Below are 25441 nucleotides of genomic sequence, written 5' to 3'. Positions count from 1 at the left end.
ATCTCTCTGATCCTCCAAAGCCCTGGGAGGTGGACGGAATAGACACTAATCCCCAGATGACAGATGCAGAAACTGAGGCTTAGACAACAAAAGAGGCTCAGGACAAATCCCAGGCTGAGCAGTGGTAGGGTTGGGAGGGGATTCAGATTTGGCGGGTGCGGAAAAGTCATTGCTGGAGGAATAGGGGTACACCAAGCATGCCCTGACTCTCCAGCTTCCCTGAGCTACACTGCAGCCCTACCCCCTACAATTTATCACCTGTTCCTGACCTCCTCATCCCTGACCCTCCCTGCAGAAGAGAACCCCTAAGCACCAGGATGGGAGCCAGGATGGGAGCCAGGGCCCAAGGAACTGCTGAGTCATATCGGGAGTGGAGTTGGGAGCCTGTGCTGTGCCCTGTGTTTATGTGAGGTCTGCACCTGAGTCTGGGTGTTGTGAGTCCTTAGTGGGACTGTATCTGAGACCCTGCACCATTTCAAGGCCTTGTCTCTGTGTGGTTGGACTGTCTAGAGGACAGGGAGAGGTAGAGGACAGGGAGAGGTAGGGCTCTGTCTCCACGGCACCCTAGGGAGTACTGGGGAGGAGAGGGTGATAAGGGAAGTGCTGAGGAGCAGCTCTGAAGCTTCGAACTGGTCAGACAACTTTGGGAACCTGGGAGCAGAAGCCAAGAAGGGAGAGGAGAGGCCAGTTGGACAGAGGAACAGCCTGGAGGCTGAACAGGCCCAGGACGGACTCGGGGCTGTGTCATGAAGCTGCTGCCCAGTTGGAGAGCGGTGCTGCCTGTGAGCCCTCGGGGCCGGGTCTGGCCATGGGCACAGCAACCCAGAAGTAGGTGGGCCCTGGGGGGGGGCTGGGGCCAGGGCAGCACGGTGGGGAGCAGAAGCTCAGGCCTAGACCCCACCAGCTAGGGGGCTTTAGCCTCTCAGACACCAGGCCCCTCTCAGCCAGCTCCTGACCCCATGGGCAGGCTGGGCTGGACGTGCCAGGAGGGAAAGACAGGCTGGGCCAAGGGCTGGTTTCGGGAGCTGTGTGACTTGCACTCACACGGCCCGGTGCTTAGAAAGGCCCTGGACTGTCCTATGTTCTGCTGTTCCTGTCTTAAAATTCATAATACTTTTAGAACTGTATTTTCATTTTTCACTGGGTCCTGACTTGGGGAACAGGCAAGGCAGGGCCAGCCTTGGCAGCTCCTTCTGTAGTATGCCTCAGGGACCCTGAGGGGTGAACAGTGGTGGTGGGGAGGGTACTGTCTTATCATATTCAATACAGCATGGATGCGGGAGTTCAGGCCAGCCTGAATTTTCACAATGGTTTTCTATAATCTTGCTACCCGTGTGGCCTCGGTCGGATCACATCTCCTAATCTGTTTTCTGAGCTGTAAAAGAGGTTAATACTGCCTAGCGCCTGGGCTTAAACACAACACACAGACGTTGCCTGGCACACAGTCATTCCTCAATAATGAGTGGTTATGATGACAATGATTAACTTGTTATTAATATTCAGATGGTAACGTAACAATGGCTGTTTCTACTCCTTTTCCTGTCGCTTCATCCAGAGCTTGGTAAACTTCCAAACTGTCCACGCCTCACCCCCAATGTGGCCCCTCTTGGAAAACAAGAGCAGGTCTCGTGTCCAGGCTTAGGTGCGGGTGGTGAGTGTGGCAGAGGCTTGCGCAGCCTGCGCCACTCCCTATGACCAGAGTTAATACATTACCTCCACATGCATCCTGCTTTCGCAATGTTGATCAGAGCTGGGGATCTGGTTACAGATTTACTTTGAACAATGTCTGATGTGTGGAGTAAAGTCCTCCTTGGCCTTTCTATAGCCATCCCCTCTTCTCCTCAGGAACTACTCAAACCTGTGTCCCAAAGATGAGGGCCCAGCAGGAACCCGAGGGCCAGACCCAGGTGCTGGGGGATGGGTGGGAGCTGGGTAGGGGCAGGGTGGGGTTGGGGTTGGATGGACTGCACAGGCCTTCTCCCTGGGAGGGCAGAGATGAAGCTTCTGATAAACTTGACCGAGTGACTGTTCCAGGCTCAGCATGGCAACTGGGGGATGGGGTGGGGTTGGCAGTGGGGGTGAAGAAGACTTCAGCTTGAGGGCCAGTAGGTGCACAACCTACCTCTACCCCAAAGCAACATCCCAAGGACCTCCAAAGGGCAGAAGTAGGGCCAGATTGAGCCCAGAAGGGCCTGTCCAGTCTCCAGCCCTCTTGGCCCCAGGACTTCTGACTAAGGGCCTATTCCCTTTGTTAGAAGGCCTGGGTCCTGAGGGCTCTGGCAGCCAGCACAGTGGACTCAGCCTGCACAAAGCAATGTGAGGTGGGGGCCTGGTAGGCAGGCCCAGGGACAAGTGGGTGGAGGGACCGGGGTGGAGGTGAGGACCCCAGGCTCAGACCCCATTCCGAGGAGCTGACAGGCCACTCAGGCACCTGATTGATTCTGGGGCAGAAGTGGCTTTGCCAGTGTCCACCTCTCCACCTTGAGTTACTGCTCTCTGCTGTCCCCAGCGTGAGGACCTGGGCCCAGCAGGGACCTCCACGAGGGACCCGCCCGTGTCCCTGCCCACAGAACCAAAGTTCGACATGTTGTACAAGATCGAGGATGTGCCGCCCTGGTACCTGTGCATCCTGCTGGGCTTCCAGGTGGGCTTTCCCCACAGGTCTCCCCACTGTACACTCCCCAGAATCACCGCTCCCTCCCTGGCTACCAAAGTTATCTTGGGTAACAGGAAGAAAAACCTAAGGTCAGCAACTGTGACCGTCACCAAGCAGGGGTGGGGAAGAGGCTTATGGTGCCCAAGAGAGGATTAACCCCCTGGGAGCAAGCGTCACCTGCCAGGCGGAGTGTCAGTGACAGGGAAGAGGGCCTGCTCCACAGAAGATGCAGGAATAACTTGCGGGCAGATTAGGAATCCCCAGAGGTGAGCAGTAGCCCTCTGGGAATTCCCTGTGGGAGTGGCCATTCTGGGTAGGTATGTTTCCTAGGGAAGCATAGCTTCAGGCCCACTGAGGCAGGCTTGAGAACTGTTAGGGGGCCCTATTTCCCTCTGAGCTCTGTGGGCCTCATGCACACCCCCTCGCCCCCTAGCATTACCTGACATGCTTCAGCGGCACCATCGCTGTGCCCTTCCTCCTGTCTGAGGCGCTGTGTGTGGGCCGTGACCAGCACGTGGTCAGCCAACTCATTGGCACCATCTTCACCTGCGTGGGCATCACCACCCTCATCCAGACCACACTGGGCATCCGGTGAGCTGCCCCACACCCCACTCCCACACAGACACACAGACACACACACTGCATGAGCAGATGGTCTCTCTCAGGGAACTCATGGGACAAAGAAAGCTAAATCTGCCCCTACCTGCTGCTGCTTCTCCCCGGCGCAGCCTTAGAGCCAGGCAGCTGGGGTCCTACCCTGGCACCTGGCACTCCTCAAGGACTAGGAGTCTGTGTTTTAAGGGGATGTGCCTTAGCCGGGCAAGGTCAGTTCTGGTGCCCGCTCACCAAGCTGATTAAGCCCTATTCAGGGTAAAGAGGACCACCTGCTTCACTTCCTCAAGGGCCTGTGCAGACCTCTTCAATAGTCTGTCTTCCTGGGGGGCCCGCCCCCTTGTCACAACCCTAGGCCCGGGTGGCCAAGCATGGTTGTTTGTGTGGTGAGAGGAGGGAGGAAGGGGGTGAGAGGAGCTTGGATGCAAGAACTCAGCTGTCCACTTCTCGCCATGTGGCCCCTCACAGTGCAGGAACTGGTGTTGAGAAGGAAAGGGGACAGGTTGTGGGCCAGGGCTCCATTTGTATTCCTCCTTGGTTTCCCAAGATGTTAGAGTCCTGCCTGGGGCCTCCGTGATTTCCCTCTGCTATGCCCCTGCCCTTGTCCCTCTGTCTGTGTCCCTCTTTCTGTCCCCCTCTCTCTTTTGTGTCCCTCTCCCCCAGCCTCCCCTGTCTTTATGTCCCTGCCCCCACCCTCCCCCACCCTTGCTGTTCTGTGCTTCTCCTTCCAGACTGCCGCTGTTCCAGGCTAGTGCCTTTGCATTTCTGATTCCAGCCAAAGCCATCCTGGCCCTGGAGAGATGGAAATGTCCCCCAGAAGGTGAGCACACTTCTGGGGCCTGTGGGCTAGAAGCCTGGAGGTCTGCATGCCTGTCCCAAGTCTAGACACTGGGATGCATTCATGGCAGCACCTTCTCTCCCTGTCTCTGTTCCCTGTTCACATGTGTTTGTCCCTATCTCTGCCCCCAGAGGAGATCTATGGTAACTGGAGTCTTCCCCTGAACACCTCTCATATCTGGCACCCACGGATACGAGAGGTGGGTTCCCATGTGGAGTAGAAGGGAGCTGTACCTGAGGAGGGGGCTAGATGGGAACGAGGGCTACTGCTGAATTAGGAGATAGCCCAGAGGCCTTTTTTTTTTTTAATGTAGAGGTCATGGCTTCTACATAGTAACTTAGAGTTGATCTTTGCTCTTCCAGGTTCAGGGTGCAATCATAGTGTCCAGCATGGTGGAAGTGGTGATCGGGCTGATGGGGCTGCCTGGAGCCCTGCTCAGCTACATTGGGCCTCTCACGGTCACCCCCACCGTCTCCCTTATTGGCCTCTCTGTCTTCCAAGCTGCTGGTGACCGAGCTGGTTCCCATTGGGGCATCTCAGCTTGGTGAGCAGACACTAGGACTGATCCTTGTCCAGCCCTAGCCCCTTCGCCCCCTACATTTTCTTCCCCCTTAGTCCTGTCTCCCGTCCCCAGCCTGTCCTACAAGCCATCTCTTCCTTGTGCCTCTGCCCCCAGCTCCATTCTCCTGATCATCCTCTTCTCCCAGTACCTGCGCGACCTCACCTTCCTGCTGCCTGTTTACCGCTGGGGCAAGGGCCTCACCCTCCTCCGCATCCAGATCTTCAAGATGTTTCCTGTGAGGAATTGACAGGCAGCTGGGGCTTGGGCTGGGACTGGGGCGGAGCTGGACTTGTGTCCAGGGCCAAAGTAGGGGACAAGGGCCAGAATAGCAGGGGAACTAGAGCTAGAGCAGAGATTAAGTCCCAAACAGGGACTGGAGCAAGTGTTGAGGGCTGGGATCTAGGGCTGGGGCAAGGGCTGGGGCAAAGGCTGGGGTTGGGGCTGGGGCTAGGGCTGAGGTAGAGGCTGGTTAGCTTGGAACAAGACCTCTAGGGCCCTCAGTGTGCGCCTCATCCTTCCCCACTTCAGATCGTGCTGGCCATTATGACCACGTGGTTGCTCTGCTACATCCTAACCCTGACAGATGTGCTGCCCACAGACCCTACAGCCTATGGCTTCCAGGCACGAACGGATGCCCGAGGGAACATCATGTCTATCGCACCCTGGATCCGAATCCCCTACCCCTGTGAGCAACGCCCCCTGGGCCCCTCTGCCTCCAACTCAGACCATCTGTTAGGCCCCTGCTGATCCCGATCCAGCTGATGATCACACTAGCATTAGCCGCACATGTATTGTGTGCCAGGCAGAGTGCTGTCTAACCCAGACGAAGCCTTACTGCAGAGCTTTGTGACTCTGAGTGATCCCACATAAGCTCCCACAACTCTACAGCTTCCACTCCAGCTTGAGATACCTTTACCCTCAGCCCCCACCCCCAACTACCCAGTCTACCTCCTAACCCACTCAGGGGCACTGCATTCATTCACCCTCTTGTCTCCCCTCAACCCAGGTCAGTGGGGCCTGCCTACGGTGACAGCAGCTGCTGTCCTGGGAATGTTCAGTGCCACATTGGCGGGTATCATTGAATCCATTGGTGATTACTATGCCTGTGCCCGCCTGGCTGGTGCACCGCCCCCTCCAGTACATGCTATCAATAGGTATGCCCATCTGCTCTCCCCAGTCTCTGATCCCTTCTGAGGCCACTCAGGAAGCAAACGTAGGAACAGGGCTGAGTCCCCAAAATGTGGACTTTGACAAGTCACTGATACTCTCCAGACTTCATTCTCCTTATTAATGACATGGGATGGATGCTCTCATCTCTTACTCTGAGTATTTGTGAGGAGTTGAGGAGATAATGAAGTTCAAGGGATACTACAGTCATGGACAACCTTCCATGTGCCTAGCCCTTGCGGTGAGTTCTTCTATGCAATCCACCAAATGACTCTGTGAGACAGGTCCCCTTGTTATCCCCACTTTACAGGTGAGGAAATTGAAACCCAGAATCGCCTCAGGGAGTAAGTGCCGGAGCACTGGGACTAGTGCTCAGACCAGGCTCCTGGCCCCCAGGCCTACCTCTGGCCTAGAGTGGGGAGGTGACTACGATAGTTGGCAGCTTCCACAGAAGGCCAGTATCCCAGCCAGGGTAAGGGGGCAGAGCTTCGACCAAATCCCCCCACACCCCGTTTCTTTACAGGGGCATCTTCACCGAAGGCATCTGCTGCATTATCGCAGGGCTTTTGGGCACAGGCAACGGGTCCACCTCGTCCAGCCCCAACATTGGCGTGCTGGGGATTACCAAGGTACTTTGCTGAACAAGAGCAGCACAGAGCTCCACCCACTCCATTTGCCGTCTCCTCAAGTGGGTCTTCACTTTGGCTTAGCCCCACACAGTCTTTGAAAGACCCTGAGCTGCATCAAGCCCTGACTCATTTGTGCCCAGCTCTTATCACAGGCCCCACCCACCGTGTCCCGCCCCTGAACTCGCCCCTGAACTCACCCCTGGATTATACAGCCCCGCCCTCTGACTCCCTGGCAGGTGGGCAGTCGGCGCGTGGTGCAGTATGGTGCGGGCATCATGCTGGTTCTGGGCACCATTGGCAAATTCACAGCCCTCTTTGCTTCGCTCCCTGACCCCATCCTGGGTGGCATGTTCTGCACCCTCTTCGGTGAGTGCTGTGCGCGCATGGATCTCAGGTGGCAGCGCGGTGGCGGCGTGGTGGAGCGCACCCAGCCGGCACAGCACCTCCAGAGGTTCTCCTGCGCCCTCAGGCATGATTACCGCTGTGGGGCTGTCCAACCTGCAGTTCGTGGACATGAACTCCTCCCGCAACCTTTTCGTGCTTGGATTTTCCATGTTCTTCGGGCTTACACTGCCAAGTTACCTGGAGTCTAACCCTGGCGCCATCAATACAGGTGCCTGGATGTCACTGGGGGAGAGGGAGGTATGGAGGGCCAGCCTCTGAGCACAGCTCCCTCCCTCAAAGGCTCCACGCAGCAAGAGCAACACATCTGCTGGACTCTGGATGTTAATCAGCAGCTGAAAAGCTAATTAGTTAATAGGTGTCCTTTACTAAGACACTTTCTGTGGACAGGTATTGAGCTTTACATATGCTCATTTAATTTTCACAGTAACTCCATGAGATACTGTTATCTCCATGTCACAGATGAGGGAAGTGAGGCTTAAATGATTTGTCCCAAGACAACAAGTAGCAACTAGCAAAAACGTGATGTGAATCCCAGGGTGGAAGAGGCAGAGGTGCAGATAGGCTTGAAGGTTGGGGTTTGTATGGTTCCAGCTCCAGCCTGCTCAAGGAAGTCAGGCTGCACAAGTGGAGAGTCCCTGAGGTCTGTTCTCCAGATGGGGCCACCATACCCATTAGCCCCTGGCCTATTCCACAGGCAGTGCTGAAGTGGACCAGATTCTGACTGTGCTGCTGACCACAGAGATGTTCGTGGGTGGGTGCCTTGCTTTCATACTGGACAACACAGTGCCAGGTATGGGTCAGCCCTGGGAGGAAAACAGAACTAGGCTGGGCTTATTTGCACTTTAACAGATGGCCCCTGAACCAGAGCAGTGACCAGGTCCAATGCGATATAAGCCCTGTAGGCAGGGAGAAGCAGGAATGGATGGGCTGGTGGAGTGCCCTCTGGTTGGAGGGAGAGACCACTGGCCAGAGGCACAGACATGCCTCACAGGTCTTGAAGAGGGCAGCGCTAGGAGAAAAATTCCAGGGCCCTTATCTTTTCTTCATTTCTTGACAGCCACCAGGGTGAGGTTATCCTTTGGGTGCTTTTGCTTTGTTAGGACAGATAGAAATGCAGCACCAGTTTATTCACAAAACCCACTCCGAATATGCCAGCAACCTGCAACGGTGGCTACTAGGAAGATCCCTAACTTTTCTCTTTGCTAGTAGGGCTTTCTGCAGGGATTGTGGATACTTAGTGGGGGTTCCACAGAACCCTCCTGGACCACATTATGTGCCCAGCAATTATACAAAAACTAAATGTCACCAGATGCCTTAACTAGTCACAAGCATTGTTAACATTTATCAAACATCTTCTAAGGGTCAGGCATGGAGCTAAGTGTCATCCTCAAAAACTCCTGTGAGGCAGAAACTATCAAGTGACTCGCCCAAGGTCACAACTTTTGCAGATTCCTAATTCTGCAAATCTGGGATATTAACAAAGTCCATCTGATGCAGTCTATGGCCTATGCCCCAGCCATTTCACCACACAACCTCTGCGGGAGGGCTTCAGGGGGACTGGAAAATCTGGAAAAGCTCCATGGAGACCAGAGCAAAGGCAGCATCACTCCTGGCAGATTAGACATGGGAGTAACAGGATGGCCCTCTATCTCCTACCAGCTTGAACAGGACTGCAGACCCCACTTGCTTTTCCCTCTCTCTGAAGGTATGAGTCGAGTCTGGCTACGCACAGCTGGTGGGTTGGAGTGTGGGCAAGGAAGAGCCAAAGTCCCTGGGAACTAAAATCCTTGGCACTTTTAGGGATTTTAGACAGCATCAGATAATGAGGGAGCTCTTGGTAGCAGCTATCCCTTGGATCATGGTACCCACATCCCCCCATTTAGAGGAAGCTGGGCTGGGGAGAAAATCGGCAGCCTCAATGCCTAGGGGATCTAGGGAGATGGAGGGCATCAGGTGTGCAGCTACAAACTGAAGGGCTTCTCTGTGACTTGGGTAGCTGGATTAAGCTCACCAGTTGTTAAGTCTCAGACTGCCCCGTGGAGTTCCTCACATCCCCATCCTTCAATCCAACGGCCTATCAGCAACCATCCTTGCCAGGGGATCATATATTATGTCACGTAACCTTCTAGAGTCCTTCAATACACACTGGTGAGGAAGTTGAAGCTCAGAGTGGTGAAATCACTTGTCTAAGGCCATACAATCTGGATTCCAACCCAGGCCTTGCTAGCTCAGAACTCAAGTCCTTACTAGCTTTCTTTTGTGGGATGGGAACACTTTGCTGATATATCACTTTGCATTTGCTCTCTTTACCCATCCATCTATAACCCAACCTTAGAGGGGCAGTCACTTTAGTTCACAAAATGCTAGAGGAGCTTACCAGCTTGGTCTTTGGTTAGACACTAAAGGGATGTGCAAAAAAAAAAAAAAAAAGAAAAAAAAAAGTGTTTAAGTTTCTTTTGAGGAGCTCCTAGCACAAGACAGGAAGTAAAATTGAGCTTAAAGCAGTAAGGTCAATAGGACTAGGCTGGAGTCATCTGGAGGGTTTCCTGGATGAGACTGGTGGGGCTTAGAATGAAGGACTTGGAGAAGCAGAGGACTTGCAGGCAGGGAGGGATGCAAAAGGGAGGTGAGGGAACTCAGGGCCAGCTGTTGTGTCCTGGCAGTGGTCAGGGGTCGATCAGACAACAGAGCTGTGTGCCACACCTACAGTTCTTCCCTTCTGCTTTGCCCACCTGTGCAGCCAGGCCCAACTCAAGAGTACCTCCTCCACGTAGTCTTCCCTGAAGATCCCAGGCCTCCCTCAGTGCCCTCCCTTCTGACTCTGGGACACATTTCATTTGCACTGCTCCCCAGGGTTTTCAGGCTGGACTGCCGGCATATGGAAGTCTCTTAACAGTAGATTTATGCTGTGCCAGTCTTTATCAACCAGCTGCCTTGTGAAAACCTCAGAGCTCATGTACCCCTCTCCCACTTTGTAGGGCAAATGCCCCTAGTTGTAAAAAAAAAATCCCTACCACCACTACCAAAGATTTTACTTAGCTTGACTTACTGAGGTTGCATTATAGAAACAAGAGTTTATTTTCCAAATACAAAACCACATTAATACTGATTATAGTGTTTCAATACACACCAACCTGCCCTCACAGCAGAGTCTAGGTACTTTTGGTCCCCAATATCCCAGCACACATTCGCCCCATATTCGAGATGTAGGATGACAATTACTTAAACTTTCCGCCAGTCTCTTCATAAAATTTTGTGTAATAGTGCCTTCAGGTATATTTTGAAGAAATAAGATAATGCAATTAAAGCACTCAGCACAAAACTTGGCACACTGCAGATACACAATAAACACAAATTATAACCTGTATCCTTTAGGTTCCCTAGGGCTCTGGCCAAGACAGGAGCTGAAAAAGCATGGATTCAACCCTTTTTAGAACCCTTTTTAGAGATACTTGAGAATCAAGACACTCATTCCAGAAGTCTGCTTCAGAACTAGATGGGAAGGGGAGGTGGCTGACAGTGGCTGGCCCTGGTAAGTGACCCCACTGTCCTTTTGCAGGGAGCCCAGAAGAACGAGGGTTGATACAGTGGAAAGCTGGGGCCCATGCCAACAGTGAGATGTCCATCAATCTCAAGAGCTATGACTTCCCCATTGGAATGAACCTGGTAAAGAGGTTTGCCTTTCTGAAATACATCCCTATCTGCCCAGTCTTCAAAGGATTTTCTTCAAGATCAAAAGGCCAGCTTCCAGTTCCAGAAATTATTCCAGAAAATAGAGAAACTGAGCCTGTCTGCACCAAAGTCTGAAAAATTACTCTCAGGTAAGGCAGGGTGTATTAATTAGTCTATGGCTTTGGTGAGAGGGTTGAAAAATCGTATTCTTCTGCTTTAACCAAAGAAACACCAAACTACTCGGTTTCCATTTTTGTGGCCTATTTGGGTGTCTTCAAGGGGAAGGTAAACTGGGTAAAAAGTCAATATATGGATTTTAAGTGGAGTTACTTAACCATTTTATAGTGAGAATGGAACTTCCCAACTGGTGTGGGATACTACGAGGTTACAAGTATGCTGAAATACTGATCCCTTCAGCTTTCTGGGTACCTGGGCAGAAGCTGGGTCAACTGGAAGCCAAGTGACATAAACCCCAGCTACTGGCAGCCAGCCTCATCTCTGAACTCCAGTATGCTAAACTAATAACACTTTACGACATGGAAAAGGTTGAGAAATGATATAGCACAAGAACCAGAAGAACCCTCTCATGTGCCTTGTTTTAATAATGGTCATAAAAAAACCAGGATCACTTACTTTAGCTACCCTGGGGTGATCATTTGTCCCACGGACTTCAAAATGAAGTAGTTGTGCTCTGACACCTTCCATCTCTACCTGTAATGCCCTGGCTCTAATAATTAAACATCAAAGTAGCTTTAATGTGCACATTCCTAATGAAAAATTCCAACAAAATGAGAGCTTAGTCTAGATGACTGCTTAATAGTAATAACAATTATTTATTTTTGGGGGGAGGGAGGGAGGAAGAGAGGGAGAGAAACACCAATGTGTGGTTGCCTCTTGCATACCCACCACTGGGGACCTGGCCCACAACCCAGGCATGTGCTCTGATTGGGAATCAAACCAGTGACCGTTTGGTTCACACGCCGGCACTCAGTCCACTGAGCCACACCAGCCAGGGCATAACAACAATAATTTAAATAGAATTTTCTATGTGCCAGAGACTGTCTTAAGTGCTTGATGTATATTAACTAATCACACAATCCTGAGATAGTTATTACTACCATTTTAAAGAGGCAGAAGCTATCACAGAAAGGTTGAGTGCCTTGCCCAAGATCACTGGATTCACAGGAAGTCTGTCTAGTGTCTGCTCTCTCTTTTAAAGATTTACTTGTTTAGAGAGATGAAAGGAGGGATAAAGTAAAGAGAGGGACAGAAACATTGATCGGTTTGATCCAATGCCTCTCGCATGCCCTCCACTGGGAAACCTGGCCCGCAACCCTGACTGGGAATTGAACTGGAGACCTTTCAGTTCGCAGGCTGGCACTCAATCAACTGAGCCACACCAGCCAGGGCTGGTCTTTGCTCTTAATCATTACTTTACAATAATCTCTAAGTTTATAATCTCCAAGAATACTGCATTATGATTGTTTGGCAGGATGCGGAAATATTTCTGAGCTGAGACAGAAAGGATCTATAAGCCTCAGGTATTTGGCAGCCAGCAGCGCTACCTGTGGTACTGAGTTCTTAGACAACGGAAAGGACTGGTTGTATCATGGCTCCAAAAAGAACAAGAACCACACAGGATCATCTCTGCTTCAGTGTTTCTTTACAAACCTACCAGATTATTAGTTTGTTACAATAGCTATTAAAAACCACTGGGGCACATGTGCTCACACCCAAGGATCTCCCAGGGAGAATATGAGCCCGAACTGATTACATGGCTTTCTTAATCCTGAGCCCAGGATTAAACAAGCTCAAGAAAAGCACAGAGGACATTATTAACAACTGAGTAGGCCATGAGGAAGAATTGTATGTAAAACCAGGAAATTGCTAATTGATTGACAGACTATCCTAAATTAAGATTTGCCATAAACGGCCCTGGCTGGTGTGGCTCAGTGGACTGTATGCCAGCCTGTGAACCAGGGGGGTCACCGGTTCAATTCCCAGTCAGGGCACATGCCTGGGTTGCAGTGGGGGGCGTGCAAGAGGCAACCATACACTGGTGTTTCTCTCCTTCTCTTTCTCCCTCCCTTCCTTCCTCTCTAAAAAAAGATTTGCCACAAACATATTATTATAAATAAGATTGTGAGGGGGAAAAAGTAGAATATCTATGTGAATCAAAATAGCAAACCAGTCCAATTAGACCAGCAATGGCTTGTGAAGCGAAGAAGCCAATGAAGGTTATAGTCGAGTCAGGTCAAGTTTCTTTTTTTTTTTTTGGGGGGGGGGTCAAGTTTCTTAACATGGATATCCTACAACTGCCTTGACATTGTAGCCTGAGGAGATCAGTGTGGCCTGCAGAAGGGGCTTTGGGCTTTTAAAATAATACTGTTGTATTTTAGACAGATACTTACAGAGCAAGATAGCTGACACAATGGGATCTAATACTCTAGTCTATTCTCTCAGCAAATCTTGCCAGCAGGGTTATCCTGATGGATTGAGCCCACAACTGAGTGAGTATCACCACTGGAAGGTCTGCATTCAGTACCAAGAAACACAACATCAGCTTAGTTCTACTATTATTTATTTTTTTAAATATTTTTGAAAAAATATAATTTTTTTACAATATTTTCAACTTAAACACTATTCACACTGAACACGTATGGCAGCTTAACCTACCCAAATATGAAGTTTAAGAAGCCAAAACTGTTCTAGCTTAGTTAAAAGAAAAGTTGTGCTGTAGACTATTGTAGTGATGGTTAACAAAGCAAGGAAAAGCACCACTCAAATCATACGTTACAATTTCTTAGTTCAATTGGATTAAGGGTTGGTCAAATATTAGACTTTACAAAGGCATAGCTACAATGAGAATTGCAGGAGACGCAGCTCTCAAATGACACACTTCCTCAGATGTATTTTGACATGATAACATACCACAAAAGCCAATACTAGTTCTAATCTGATCACTACCTCAGTAACCGAAGACAGATGTGTCTACAATGAATTATTTCAAATTAACAACCTTCCTCAGAAGATTCTTTTTGATTGGGATAAATACAAATTTAAGTCTGAACTGAGAAATTTGCTTAGCAACTAGAACTTAATTTAAATTTACTCACTTAAAAAAAGCTTAGACAGTAACAAGTATTAGTTAATCCTAAGGGACCAGTTTAGTCTCAAAAAAAGGCAATTCACTAAGTTAAAGGTCATTTAATCTGGTGCTTTGTCACAACTTGACTGGTGCTTCTTTCCTTGCTGTCTTCACATCAAGCCATGGGGCCAATTCTGTTTTTCAGTAAATGTTTGACAGCTTTTTACTTAATAACAGTCTCAGCACTTTTATTAAGCATGCAAGACTAACAAAACTTTGGCAATGCATAAGTGTAACACAGTGACAAGAGAGCTTTTACAATTAAGTCTTCTAATACTGCCTTCACAGTGTGGAAATTGTGCTACATCCACCAAAAGAGGGCCCCGTCTACTCAAATATTTTAGTACTTCACCCCAGGAACAAACTCCTTTGCATTTGGATTCAGATTGCTCTTGACCTGGAAAAAAGTACATAAAAAAGCAAGTTCATTAACAGATGGCTTCATATACTCAGAAGCATTCAACCCAGATCTACATGCAAAACACCTTCCAAAAAATACAAAACAAAAGCAAGAACTGAGATCAATAAACTTAACCCCCAAAAATCTATGGCTGGGAAGGCAGGAACCAGATGCAAGGTATATGCATTATATATCAAATTTTATCAACTTTCTAAAGGGAAAGTAGGAATGGAAATTAAATTTGCTTAAGTATAACTAGATACCCACTAACTTCACATAAACTAAGAAAATATCACAGAACAAGGAATTCTGTTCCTTTAACTATATTTGACTTTCTTTAAACTTTCTTGTAAAAATATATATTTCAAAGATTTTATTTATTTTTAGGCATAGGGGGAGAAAGAGAGAGAAACACCACTGTGTGGTTGCCTCCTACCCCTTTCCCCTGCTTGGGAATTGAACTGGCAACCCTTTGGCTCACAGGCTGGCACTCAGTCCACTGAGCCACACCAGCAGGGCCTTCGTAAGAATATTAAACAAGTGTTGAAATGATTAAAGTGATTGGGGAATTGTTTATAAATTAATTTTACGTTATGATATTCATTGAAAATGTGGAGTTGTCTTTCTACAATCGCTGTATTCTAATTCCCACAGGAAGCATGGCATATAATAGGAAAACTACATGGGGAGTCAGAAGACGTAAACTGGAACCCCAGCTATGCCCCTAACTAACTTCCCATGTAAGCCTGGCAAAGTCACTCTCTCCGGGACTCCATTTTTGAATCAGTTAGGGGAAGAATGGGCCAAAGTCTCTGAGAGCCTTAGAGACTTGTACCACATTATCCTGTATCTCTAAATCTTTACTTTCCTAAGCAGATGTGTCAGCATATAGGGAATAACTAGAAAATGTCCTCTACCACATCTTGGAATGCAAGTTGAAAAAGACAAAAGAAACCAGAATGGATTCCAGGGTATGACACGTAGGCACACTGGAAGGATTTTATACTGATTCTAAGCACCCTATGTCACTTACTTCAAGACCAAAGCACATTAAACAACATGTTGGAGCAATAATTTAATCTTAGTTTCATAATTTATATACAACCATTTTCTTGCATGGGACATAGTCTTCCTTCTCTCAAGGGAAATATATATAAAAGTGTGAGGTTTAAATAAAAAGCAGCGTTCTTGAATGTGCAATCTTTTGGCATAAGCAACCTTAAATAATCAAATTGAACAAACCAGTTTCTAGACAATAGATTTCTACTGGTTCCAGATTATACCCAGCAAAGGGCTTAACTCGTCAGAGCTACCAGGGTTATTTGTGGAGTGACTAAGGTAGCATAAGCAAGCATATCCCAACAGACTATTCAGATCACGTACCTCCTCAATTGGGTCATTTAGTGTAACAAAGACTATACCAAAATTCGAATTTCAGTGTTCTCTATACAGCCCTTTAGAAGAATGGTTTCCAAATGCCTGATAGGGTAGGCTGGTAATATCTTGTGGGAGTGCTTTTTTTAAAAAAGTGGCATTAAAAATTATTTATTTATTTATTTTTAGAAAGAGGGGAAGGGAAGGAGAGAGAGAGAGAGAAACATCAATGTGTGGTTGCCTCTCTTGTGCCCTGTACTGCAGACCTGGCCCGCAACCCAGGCATGTGCCCTGACTGGGAATGGACCCGGCAACCCTTTGGTTTGCAGGTCAGCGCTCAATTCAGTCAGCCACCAGCCAGGGCTGGGAGTGGTTTTCAAAAATAAACATGTCTAGATGATTGATCCTGCAATTCTGGGATGTAGCTGAGGAACTTTTTTGTTTGTTTTGTTTTCAATTATGATGCACAGCCAGGTTAGGAAGTCACTGCACAGTGAACAGAAAAAAGTTGCAAGAAATACTTCAGAATACAGGGGTAAATTTCAGAGACCTTGTAGAAGCAAATAGATTATCAATAAGAACAGAAAGGTTAACTTTCTGACTTTAAATTAATTTTACCTTATTTTTATTGAAAAACTCATTAGGTTCTATCTACTCTAGTACTGATGCCTAGTTATGACAATTCCTAAAAATACTTTTTACTACAAATATACCATCAGCAATGAGACACTGAGAATAACTAAAGATTCAAGGGCTTCTTTTCTGCCAAGAGCTTAATAGATGTGCTTTATTAAATCACAGTTCCAAAAGGAGGTAGGGTTAACTCAATGAAAATCCCAGAGTTCCTGAATTCAGGGGGGAAAGAATCTCCAAAATTTTATGTTTCAGATAAAAACTTGTGAATTTCATCAAACTTTTAAGACAAAATTAAAGAGCAAAACCTCCCCATCAAGGTACTTCTATATAGGCAGGTTACACGGACATACTGTGTACTTCTTTTGGATTTGCTTTAAGTCATTTACACATCCTAGGGCAAGTTATCAAAACTAAAAGCAACGGCAAGAAGTCTGTTAGTAGTCTCAGACTAACTCCAGAGTGTGGCCAGAAGTTATTCCATGTCATAAGTGAGACTGAGAGGCCTCTGCTTCCATAGTAAAAAGCAGCACAATTTCAGAAGAGGAAGAGATGTAGAACTCTTCTTAAACAGATGGTTGCTGGCTTTTCCACTTATGGAAAAGATGAGCTAGGTTCTAAAAAGATGAAAAATAACTTTTTACCACAAGATCTTCCAGAGAAGAGCCATCACTGATAACAAGGTCATTAAATTGGTCTTGGATTTGGTCCATAGTTTGCGGAAGATCTCGAGCTGGAATAAACCACTCATGTTCTTCTTCCTCTTCCAGCATTTCTTGGAAACAGCGTTCAATAAATTCCTCTTCCCATAACTCCTCTTCTATCTGGATTTATAATAAATAAAGGATAATTTATAGCATACTTGGTAAGATATCACTAGGAACAGTGTGAAATATCTTGAACTATTTAAAAGCACAGTATCACACTTCCTCTTCTGTGCTAAGGAAGACAAATGTTTACCTCAATATCTGGGAAGATCTGTTTAGGGTTTTGTTATGTCTTTACTTATCTTAAAAGAACATATTCTTTTCCATTGAAGGTGGAGAGGAAGAAGTAACAAATAAAGGAGTGTTCTCATTGAGGAATACATGTCAGAATGACCTATTATACTTTATATAAACCCTAAACCTACCCCAAATGACTGAAAAACAAACAAACAAACAAACAAAAAACCTTTAGAGGATAGGGTCAGGGCATGGGTCGTTACAAATAAACAAAACTCCGATTCTTAGTGAAATAAGACTACATTGTTTTGTTTTGTTGTTTTAGATTTATTTATTTTTAGAGAGAGGAAAAGGGAGGGAGAAAGAAAGGGAAAGAAACACTGATGTGCAAGAGAAACACTGATTGGTTTATCAGTTACCTCTCACGTACCTCCAACCGGAGACCTGGCCCACAACCCAGGCATGTGTCCTGACGGGGAATCCAACCAGGACCTTTTGGTTTGCAGGACAACACCCAACCCACTGAACCACACCAGTCAGGGCAAGACTACATTGTTTTTGTTTTTTAAATTAAAAAAAAAAAAAAGTATACACACACACACATATTTAATGATTGATTCTAGAGAGAGAAATAAAGGGAGAAGAGAAACATCAATGTGAGAGAAATGTTGATTGATTGCCTCCCACGTACACCCCAATCAGGGACCAAACCTGCAACCTAGGTAAGTGCCCTGACCAGGAATTGAACCCTGGCAATCTTTCGGTCTATGGGAGGATGTTCCAACCAACTGAGCCACGCCGCAGGGCCACACCGACAGGGCAAGACTACAGTATTTTACTCTTGAATATCCATCACTGGATATGACAAAATCAAGCTGGCTACTTAAGACAGTATTTATCAATGTAGGAGAGTTCTCTAACCCTAGTACCTAAGAGTGTCTGCTCCTGAATCCTATTCTCTTTACTTTCACTGCAATAAAGCAATATGATTGTTGTAAGGCAGTGGTTTCCAAACCTAATTGCTCACTGGAACTATCTGAGAGCTTTAAAAAAACAAGTTTCCCAGACTACGCCCTAGTCTACTTGAATCAGAATCTCTGGGGTGGAACCCTGAAAAAAACACCTCACTAATCTGGTAGTAATCAGCATCCAGATAACATAGGAGTGGTGGCACATAAATCCACATATTTCATAGATAAGGGAACAGATAAAAAACATTTAAAAAACTAGTTACATTATTTGAGGGCTCTAGTGGGGTACAAAAAAAAAGGAACATGTTTATACTCAAAACTAACTTGTCTGTTAAATTCCTCTTCATTTTCCATCCACATGTACTCTGCAAATGGATTGTCATCTTCATGAGAATGACCATTAATAATCACATCTTCGTTGATGATGCTTGGGCTAGTACTGCTGCGACTTGGATCTTTCATGGTTGGAGTTAGTTGTCGTTTTTAACCTTAAAAGAAAAACAATACAGTTATTTTAGTCAGTCATTTTTTCTTAGTGAGCATTTATTATCACCAGGCAGCAGACAGGGTTAGGTGTTAAGGTGTACATGATATATTAATGCACATGATAAATCAAGCAACTGGAAAGCTTCATTTTCCCCAGATGATTTTGATGTCTATGAAATAGCCCAGAACCACCTAGATCTATCAGCTAATAGTCAGCGAGGGCAATCAATTGCTTAAATGGAGTCCCCACACTGTCCAATTTTATTATTTATTCTTAAAAAGATTTTATTTATTTATTTTAGACAGAGGGGAAGGGAGGGAAAAAGAGGGACAGAAAGATCAATGTATGGTTGCCTCTCACACGCCCCCCACTGGGGATCTGGACAGCAACCCAGGCATGTGCCCTAGACTGGGAATTGAACCAGTGACCCTTTGGTTTGCGGGCCAGTACTCAATCCCCTGAGCCATATCAGCCAGGGCAAAACTAACAACAACAAAAAAGGTTTTGTTTTTCACATTAAGGTCTTTAATTCTTTTTTTTTTTTTTAAGATTTTATTTATTTTTAGAGAGAGGGGAAAGGAGGAGAGAAAGACCAATGTATGGTTGCCTCTCATGCACCCCCAACCCAGGCACGTGCTCTGACTGGGAATTAAACTGGCAACCCCATAGTTCACAGGTCAACACTCAATCCATCCACTGAGCCACACCAGCTGGGGCAAAACTAACACATTTTTAATAACCTTTTAGTTCCTCAGCCCCAAGATATAGCACTAGATCTCTTGGACTTCACAACCTACTCCACAGCTGACAGTTTTCCCTTAATAACATGGGTTTGAACTGTACAAGTTCAAAGTTACAGATTTTTTTCAGTTCACTGCAGTTCAACTGGCCAGTGCAGGTCAAAGCTTTGTTCAAGAGTCAATTCCACAGCTGGGAATCTGCATATAGTTGGAGGGCCAACTATACCTAGTTCACGGATTTTGCCTTTAACCCTTGTGTGGTTCAAAGGTTGCTGTATTTGCCTTATTTGTGGGTTCATGTCTGGATATCTCCACTGTACAATGAGTTTCAGGCATCCAACCTCTTTGTGCAACAACCATCTCTTTATCATCTTACCTCTTTATGGGAGTAAAAGTAGTATTTAATGCAGTAGGTCTAATTGGTTTCTTACACTTAATACAGGCATGCCTCATTTTATTAAGCCTCATAGACGATGTGATTTTTATGAATTGAAGGCAATCCGTCCACCAGCAAAAAGGATTATAAATGGCTCTATTGCAAGACTCACTTTTACTGTTGTCTGGAACTGAACCTTCAGTATTTCTGAGGTATGCCTGTAAGTGATAACTTGATCTAATTTAATTGACATAATTGCAGGCTAAAAGTCAAAATGTTAAATTTGGAATTCTGCAACATTCTAAAAATGGGTTTATATAAAACAAGACTTACTTGTACATAAATCCAAACAGTGGTGTGACTTGTGCTAAAAGGAAGGCTGAGTATAGAGTTATAAACAAACACAAAAACCCAACCTCTTCAGGCTTCTTACTCCAAAGTTATCAAAATCAGGTAAAACACTAATACAATCTCCTAGTAGAAAGGTTTTTTTCCCTGGGTTAAGGTTCAGGGAGAGGCCTGATCTATGAGTGTGATCTAACCCTTTTAATCCATTTTTATGAACTTACCTTTATGAAACCTAGGTAAAAATTTTTATTATGTAATATGAATTTAGCCTCTAAACTGAGGGTGGGGATGTCCTATCCTGACACATACGTATTTTCACAAATACTGAATACTAACAACAAATAGCATTGACATTTTTAGTTAAGAGGTTCTCAAACTGTAAGTTACTGAGAACATTTGCCCTAGTTTGTGTGTGTGTGTGTGTGTGTGTGTGTGTATACAAACTCTGAGATTCATTTATGTGCTAGGGCGTAGATAGAAAGAAAACATGATTTGGGTTAGGAACTTGAGACACTGTGAAAGCCAGCAAGACAGACAACAGACAATGGATATCTTTGATATTTTTATTTATCATTAAACTTGAATTAAATAAACTATTTTGATAAGTTTTAACTAAAAAGCAATCAGTTCCTCTAAAGAAAAGTACTCATTCTTATATCAGGCTACCAAATATTTACACGTTCATCTTTACATGAATTACATTTTAGATCCACCTCAAATATTATGAAAAGCAGAAGCTAACCCTGCTTTGCAAGAGGATGGAACTTTGTTTACTTCTTGTATGAACCAATCATTAAACTATGTTCAAAGACACCCAAATTTATAACAGCTTTTCATTATTGTTTTCCCAACATGTATCCTATTCCAACTTGTACCCATTAAATCCTAGCTTTCAAAGACCAAAATATTAACAAGTGACTTATATCTCAATGAAAAACAGCAAAAGTCATATTTAGTAGAGTATAAGATAATCAATATTCAAATAGAATTGAATAGTTAAGCAGCAACTGTGTATGTGAGACACGTCCATTTAGAAATACTTTTGTTTTAAAATATACTTTCAGGTGACTAAAGTAGATCTCTGTATAAATGCAAACATTTTCTTTTTAAAAAATAAAAGTGTATGCCATGCATTTTATGAGGACAAGTTTGCGTAAAACAATGAAATATCTGCTTCAGCAAATTCTATAGTCTGGGAATCCCAAGGGACTCCCTCCTTATTTGATGCCAACCAGCAACAAAATATAAACAGTGCTTAGTAAAAAGGGCCCAACCCCTGCATTTGACAAAGCCCTGGGTCAGCTTTTTGCCTGTTAGCATGTCATCAAACCACCTGTGGATCTGCTAAAGATCCCAGTGAGAGAGTCTATGAAGTCTAAGTAAGTGGAATTACTTTGTCATGCAATATTTGGGAAACAAATCATAACTGAAGCAAAAGAGAATTAACTGGAGCCTGGACAATAATCTTATACTTAGGCAGCTAAGAGAAGGAACAACTGTTGGCCAGTCAAGTGAAAGTCAGGGGGGTTAAGGATCATTTACTTTCAGAATATTGACAGACATACAATTACTGAACTCAAAATGTTCTAACATAAGGCAATGTACTGGGTTTTTAATTTTCTTCTATGACCTGTTCTTGACCCTTCTTGGACCACACTCTTTATACTATTTCCTCTTTTTGTGTTTGCTATTTAAAAATACTGAATATGTAGTTCAAACACCATAAGATTTACAATTTTAAAAGGTAAAATCATAAAGTGATTGGTATATGTTCGAACATAAAGCTACATGTAGTAGTAGCCAATGCAGCCTAGGGCAAGAAATAACAGTTGGAACAAAAAACAAATAAAAGTGAAAAGCCTGGGAGGTAAGCAGATGCTTTGGGAAAAGACCTGGGAAGACCCTCCAATCTCACCTCTGGTTGACCTTCGTGTTCTGCACGTAAAATGAAAGCTAAGAAAGAGTTGTAATCTGCCTGAGTGTTGAAGGTATGCCTCAGCATACACACAAGAGCCCATATCTGCAAAGACTGGGAGAGTTTTGTTTTTGGTTTACAGGTATTTAAGGAAATCTCTTTTAAAAATATTTTATTTTTAGAGAGAAGGGGAGAGAGAAAGGGAGAGAAACATCAATGTGTGGTTGTCTCTCATGCACCCCCTACTGGGGACCTGGTCCGTAACCCAGGCATTTGCCCTGACTGGAATCAAACCTGCAACCTTCCAGTTCGCAGGATGGCACTCAATCCACTGAGCCACACCAGCCAGGGCTCTTTTTTTTTTTGAAAGAATATTTTTCTTAATCTCCAAGCAGTTATGAGTTCTTTTGGTTATCTCTTGACGCCCTAATTTTTAGTTTTACTATGTTATAAAATATAGCCAGAAAAGCCTTTACTTTTGGGATTTATTAGTTTTGTTTGCAGGTAACTATGGTTGATTTTTGTAAAATGTTCCTGGGGCCTTAAATGGAAAAATGATTTCTATTTCTAAGATACAAAAATGATGTGTATTTATGTATATGCATATATATTAGGTTGATTTTTTCACTTCATGTTAAATTTTGAAAGTGATGAAATCAAATCCTCTACTGTAAGTTAAGATTATTTGACCTAAATAATCTGTCTCATAGGGAATTAACATTTTTGATAACTGATGTTTGGTTGGTTTTATGTCTTCCATCATAATTTTATATTTGGTTTATTTTCACATTCTATTCCTGCAATGTTCATTGTCCTATTTTAAATGGTTTTCTAAAAAAAAATGCTTTATTTTTCATTTACTTATAAACTACTGAGGAATCAGTGTTTTTTCTTTTTCCAGTTTGAGATATAATTGACATCAGTACCATGTAAGTTTAAGGTGTACAGCATAATGATATGACTTACATCTATCTGCAATTAAATATTTGAATACTTTCCTATCAATTAAAAATATATTCTATAAACCCATATCCAATTCAAGACATTCAGAATGCTTTTCCTTCCTCAGTATACCTAACCAAGTCCCTGATCCCAGACAAGGCAAGATTTTTCAAATGATTTTACTTACCAACTTCCTCCCCCACACCCATCTCCTAAGTTCTGTGGAAATAGCTTAGCACTGTTAGATCCACATTATTAGATTTTCCCTTACAGTATTTATGTTTTCATAGAATTTTTAAAATGAACACTTACAATTCATATGATCACCTGTTTATGTTTACTGCTCATCACTGTTTCTTTTATTCATCATCTGCCCCTAACTTGACATCTGTTTTGGTGTAACAGTTCTTCTACAGGTAACCTGATGGTATCTATTTCTAAACCACTTTAAGTCTTTTGCCTTTATATTTTAGTAAGTGGGACAGATTTAGACTTCTGCCAGTAATCTACAAATGTTCCAGCTTTCACTGCTATAAAAAACTAATTTTTGTTCTTTTGTAAACATCCTATTTAGGTGAGAGCCTAACACTTAAATTCAGAAATTTCACCAGATTTTGGTTAGGGGAGAGCAGTTTTTTTAAAATTGTTGCCTGGCACTTTTAATCTACAAACTCTTATCTTCAGCTGTTTTTTTCCCCCTCCTGAAACGCCTCTTACACATAATGCTTTCCAGCAATGTCCATTCTTTTATATTTTGTATAAAAATTTAAAATATGTGAATTTTTTAAGTTTTCAAAATCCACCCCCGGCCCCGCTTTACCTCGTAAAAATTCTTTTTAAAATGCTAATAAAATTCTCTTCTATCACCCTAGCCCAGTGGGTCAGTGGGCAGGACCATCGTCCTGTATACCAAAAATGTTGCAGGGTTGCTCTCTGGTAAGGACACATACGCAAGCTGTGGTTCGATAACCTGTTGGTGTGTACGGGTGGCAACCCATCAATGTTTCTCTCTCTTTCTCTCTGTGTAAAATCGATAAACATGTCCTCAGGTTAGGGTTTAAAAAAAGCTCTTTTCTTGTCTCTTTCTTTAATGTGACTCCACAGACACCATCTTTACTTCTGTTAAGACTCTACTTTGAACTACTGTGATTCCTTAACCTTACACACATATTTTGTATCTTAGCATACTAGTTGTCTCTTCAGCAGTTAGTAAGAAAGGATAAAGAAATTTTGTATCCACTTGTTTTCCACTCAGAAGTTTGTGAGGAGTGTTGAAATTCTGGTTTAATGTCGGACAGTATAAAGTAATGATTAAAAGGACGAGCTCTAGATCCCTTGGGCAAGTAATTTAACCTCTCTGCATTTCATGTTCCCCATCTATAAAAAGGATAACAATAAAAGCACCTAAGCAGAGAGCCTGGTAAAGGAAAGTATTATCTTAGTGCTTATTAAACATTTATAGCAATTAAAGGTTTTTAGAAAAGGTATTTGGCAAAAATCACATGTCCATAAACCTGTAGGTGAAATAATGTCACAGAAAAATCCCAGAGACTATATAACCCTAATCTAAACTGCAATGTAACAGGGGTGATGAGGAAAAGGTAAGAGTAAGGACTGCTCAGCACTACTTATCATCACTGTTGATAAAAACTGATAATAATAAAAGGAGCTCTCCAACAAGGGGATATATTTCTGGTAAATAAACATTTATGCACCTAACATAGGAGCACCTAAATATGTAAAGCAAATATTGATTGACATGAAGAGAGAGTAACAGTTTATAGTCATAGTAGGGGATTTCAATACCCCATTGACATCAATGCATAGATCTTCCAGACAGAAAGTCAACAAGGAAACAGTGGACTTAAATGAGACACTAGATCAGATGGATTTAATTGATATCTTCAGAACATTTTGCCCCAAAGAAGCAGCCTACACATTATTTTCAAGCACACATGGAACATTTTCTAGGGTAGACCACATTAGGTAGGACACACAGTAAGTCTCAATAAATTTAGACAACTTAAATCATATCAAGCACCTTCTCTGACTGTAATGGTATGAAACTAGAAATCAACCATAAGAAGAAAACCTGAAAAACACACAGTCATATAAGCTAAATAATATGTTACTAGAAGGTTAACAATGAGATCAAGGAAGAAATCAAGTTACCATGAAACAAATGAAAATGAGAACACAACAAACCAAAATATGGGACACAGCAAAAGCAGTCCTAAGAGGAAAACTCATAGCATCACAGGCCGACCTCAGGAAACAAGAAAAGAAAAAACTAAAACAAACTAACCTATCACTAAAAGAACTGGAAAAAAATAAATAAAGAAAGCCCAAAGTGAGTAAAAGAAAATAAAAATCAGAGCAGAAATAAACGAAGCAGAGTCTAAAAAAAAAAACAATACAAAAGATCAATGAAACCAAGAGCTGGTTCTTTGAAAAGATAAATAAGATCGACAAACCTTTAACCAGACTCATCAAGAAAAAAAGAGAGGATCCAAATAAATACAATATAAAATGAAAGAGAAGTAACAAATGACACCAAAGAAATACAAAGGATTTTAAGAAAATATTACTAACAACTATATACCAACAAACGGGACAATCTAG

The 25441-nt window shown here is 44.2% G+C and overlaps 2 protein-coding genes across 5 annotated transcripts; one reads left to right on the top strand and one right to left on the bottom strand.

Moving 5' to 3' along the window:
- Positions 1-413: 413 nt before the first annotated feature.
- SLC23A1 (solute carrier family 23 member 1) lies at positions 414-23244 on the top strand. 4 transcript variants are annotated; one of them, XM_045183868.3, is made up of 16 exons: positions 417-828; positions 1846-1907; positions 2510-2644; positions 3090-3247; positions 4000-4088; positions 4238-4305; positions 4469-4650; positions 4783-4903; positions 5197-5353; positions 5675-5822; positions 6359-6464; positions 6701-6830; positions 6934-7077; positions 7564-7659; positions 10429-10690; positions 19681-23244. In XM_045183868.3, the coding sequence occupies exons 1-15, from the start codon at positions 747-749 to the stop codon at positions 10674-10676; spliced, it is 1926 nt and encodes a 641-aa protein (XP_045039803.1). In that variant the 5' UTR covers positions 417-746; the 3' UTR covers positions 10677-10690; positions 19681-23244. The 4 variants fall into 4 exon arrangements, with proteins under 4 accessions (XP_053768449.1, XP_045039803.1, XP_045039804.1 ...); XM_045183869.3 differs by lacking the exon at positions 19681-23244 and adding an exon at positions 10887-11863; XM_024575121.4 differs by lacking the exon at positions 19681-23244 and adding an exon at positions 14744-16742 and having other exon boundaries at positions 422-828.
- Positions 13106-18473, bottom strand: PAIP2 (poly(A) binding protein interacting protein 2). The gene is made up of 3 exons (XM_024575122.4): positions 18336-18473; positions 16741-16920; positions 13106-14086 (listed from the first exon to the last, which is right to left on the bottom strand). Exons 1-3 carry the CDS (start codon positions 18471-18473, stop codon positions 14030-14032), a joined length of 375 nt encoding a protein of 124 aa, XP_024430890.1. The 3' UTR covers positions 13106-14029.
- Positions 23245-25441: the final 2197 nt, after the last annotated feature.

This window comes from Desmodus rotundus, chromosome 10 (genome assembly GCF_022682495.2).
Source record: "Desmodus rotundus isolate HL8 chromosome 10, HLdesRot8A.1, whole genome shotgun sequence".
NCBI lineage: Eukaryota > Metazoa > Chordata > Mammalia > Chiroptera > Phyllostomidae > Desmodus > Desmodus rotundus.
This window is presented reverse-complemented; position numbering and strand designations above follow the sequence as displayed.

Coding starts and splice junctions, on each gene's coding strand:
- SLC23A1 (XM_045183868.3), top strand. CDS start 747: ATGAAGCTGCTGCCCAGTTGGAGAGCGGTGCTGCCTGTGAGCCCTCGG. Junction 4,089..4,237: donor ATGGAAATGTCCCCCAGAAG/GTGAGCACACTT, acceptor CTCTGCCCCCAG/AGGAGATCTATGGTAACTGG. Junction 6,465..6,700: donor GCGTGCTGGGGATTACCAAG/GTACTTTGCTGA, acceptor ACTCCCTGGCAG/GTGGGCAGTCGGCGCGTGGT.
- PAIP2 (XM_024575122.4), bottom strand. CDS start 18,473: ATGAAAGATCCAAGTCGCAGCAGTACTAGCCCAAGCATCATCAACGAA. Junction 16,921..18,335: donor AAGAGGAATTTAACAGACAA/GTTAGTTTTGAG, acceptor TTATAAATCCAG/ATAGAAGAGGAGTTATGGGA. Junction 14,087..16,740: donor CTTCTCTGGAAGATCTTGTG/GTAAAAAGTTAT, acceptor ACTTTTTTCCAG/GTCAAGAGCAATCTGAATCC.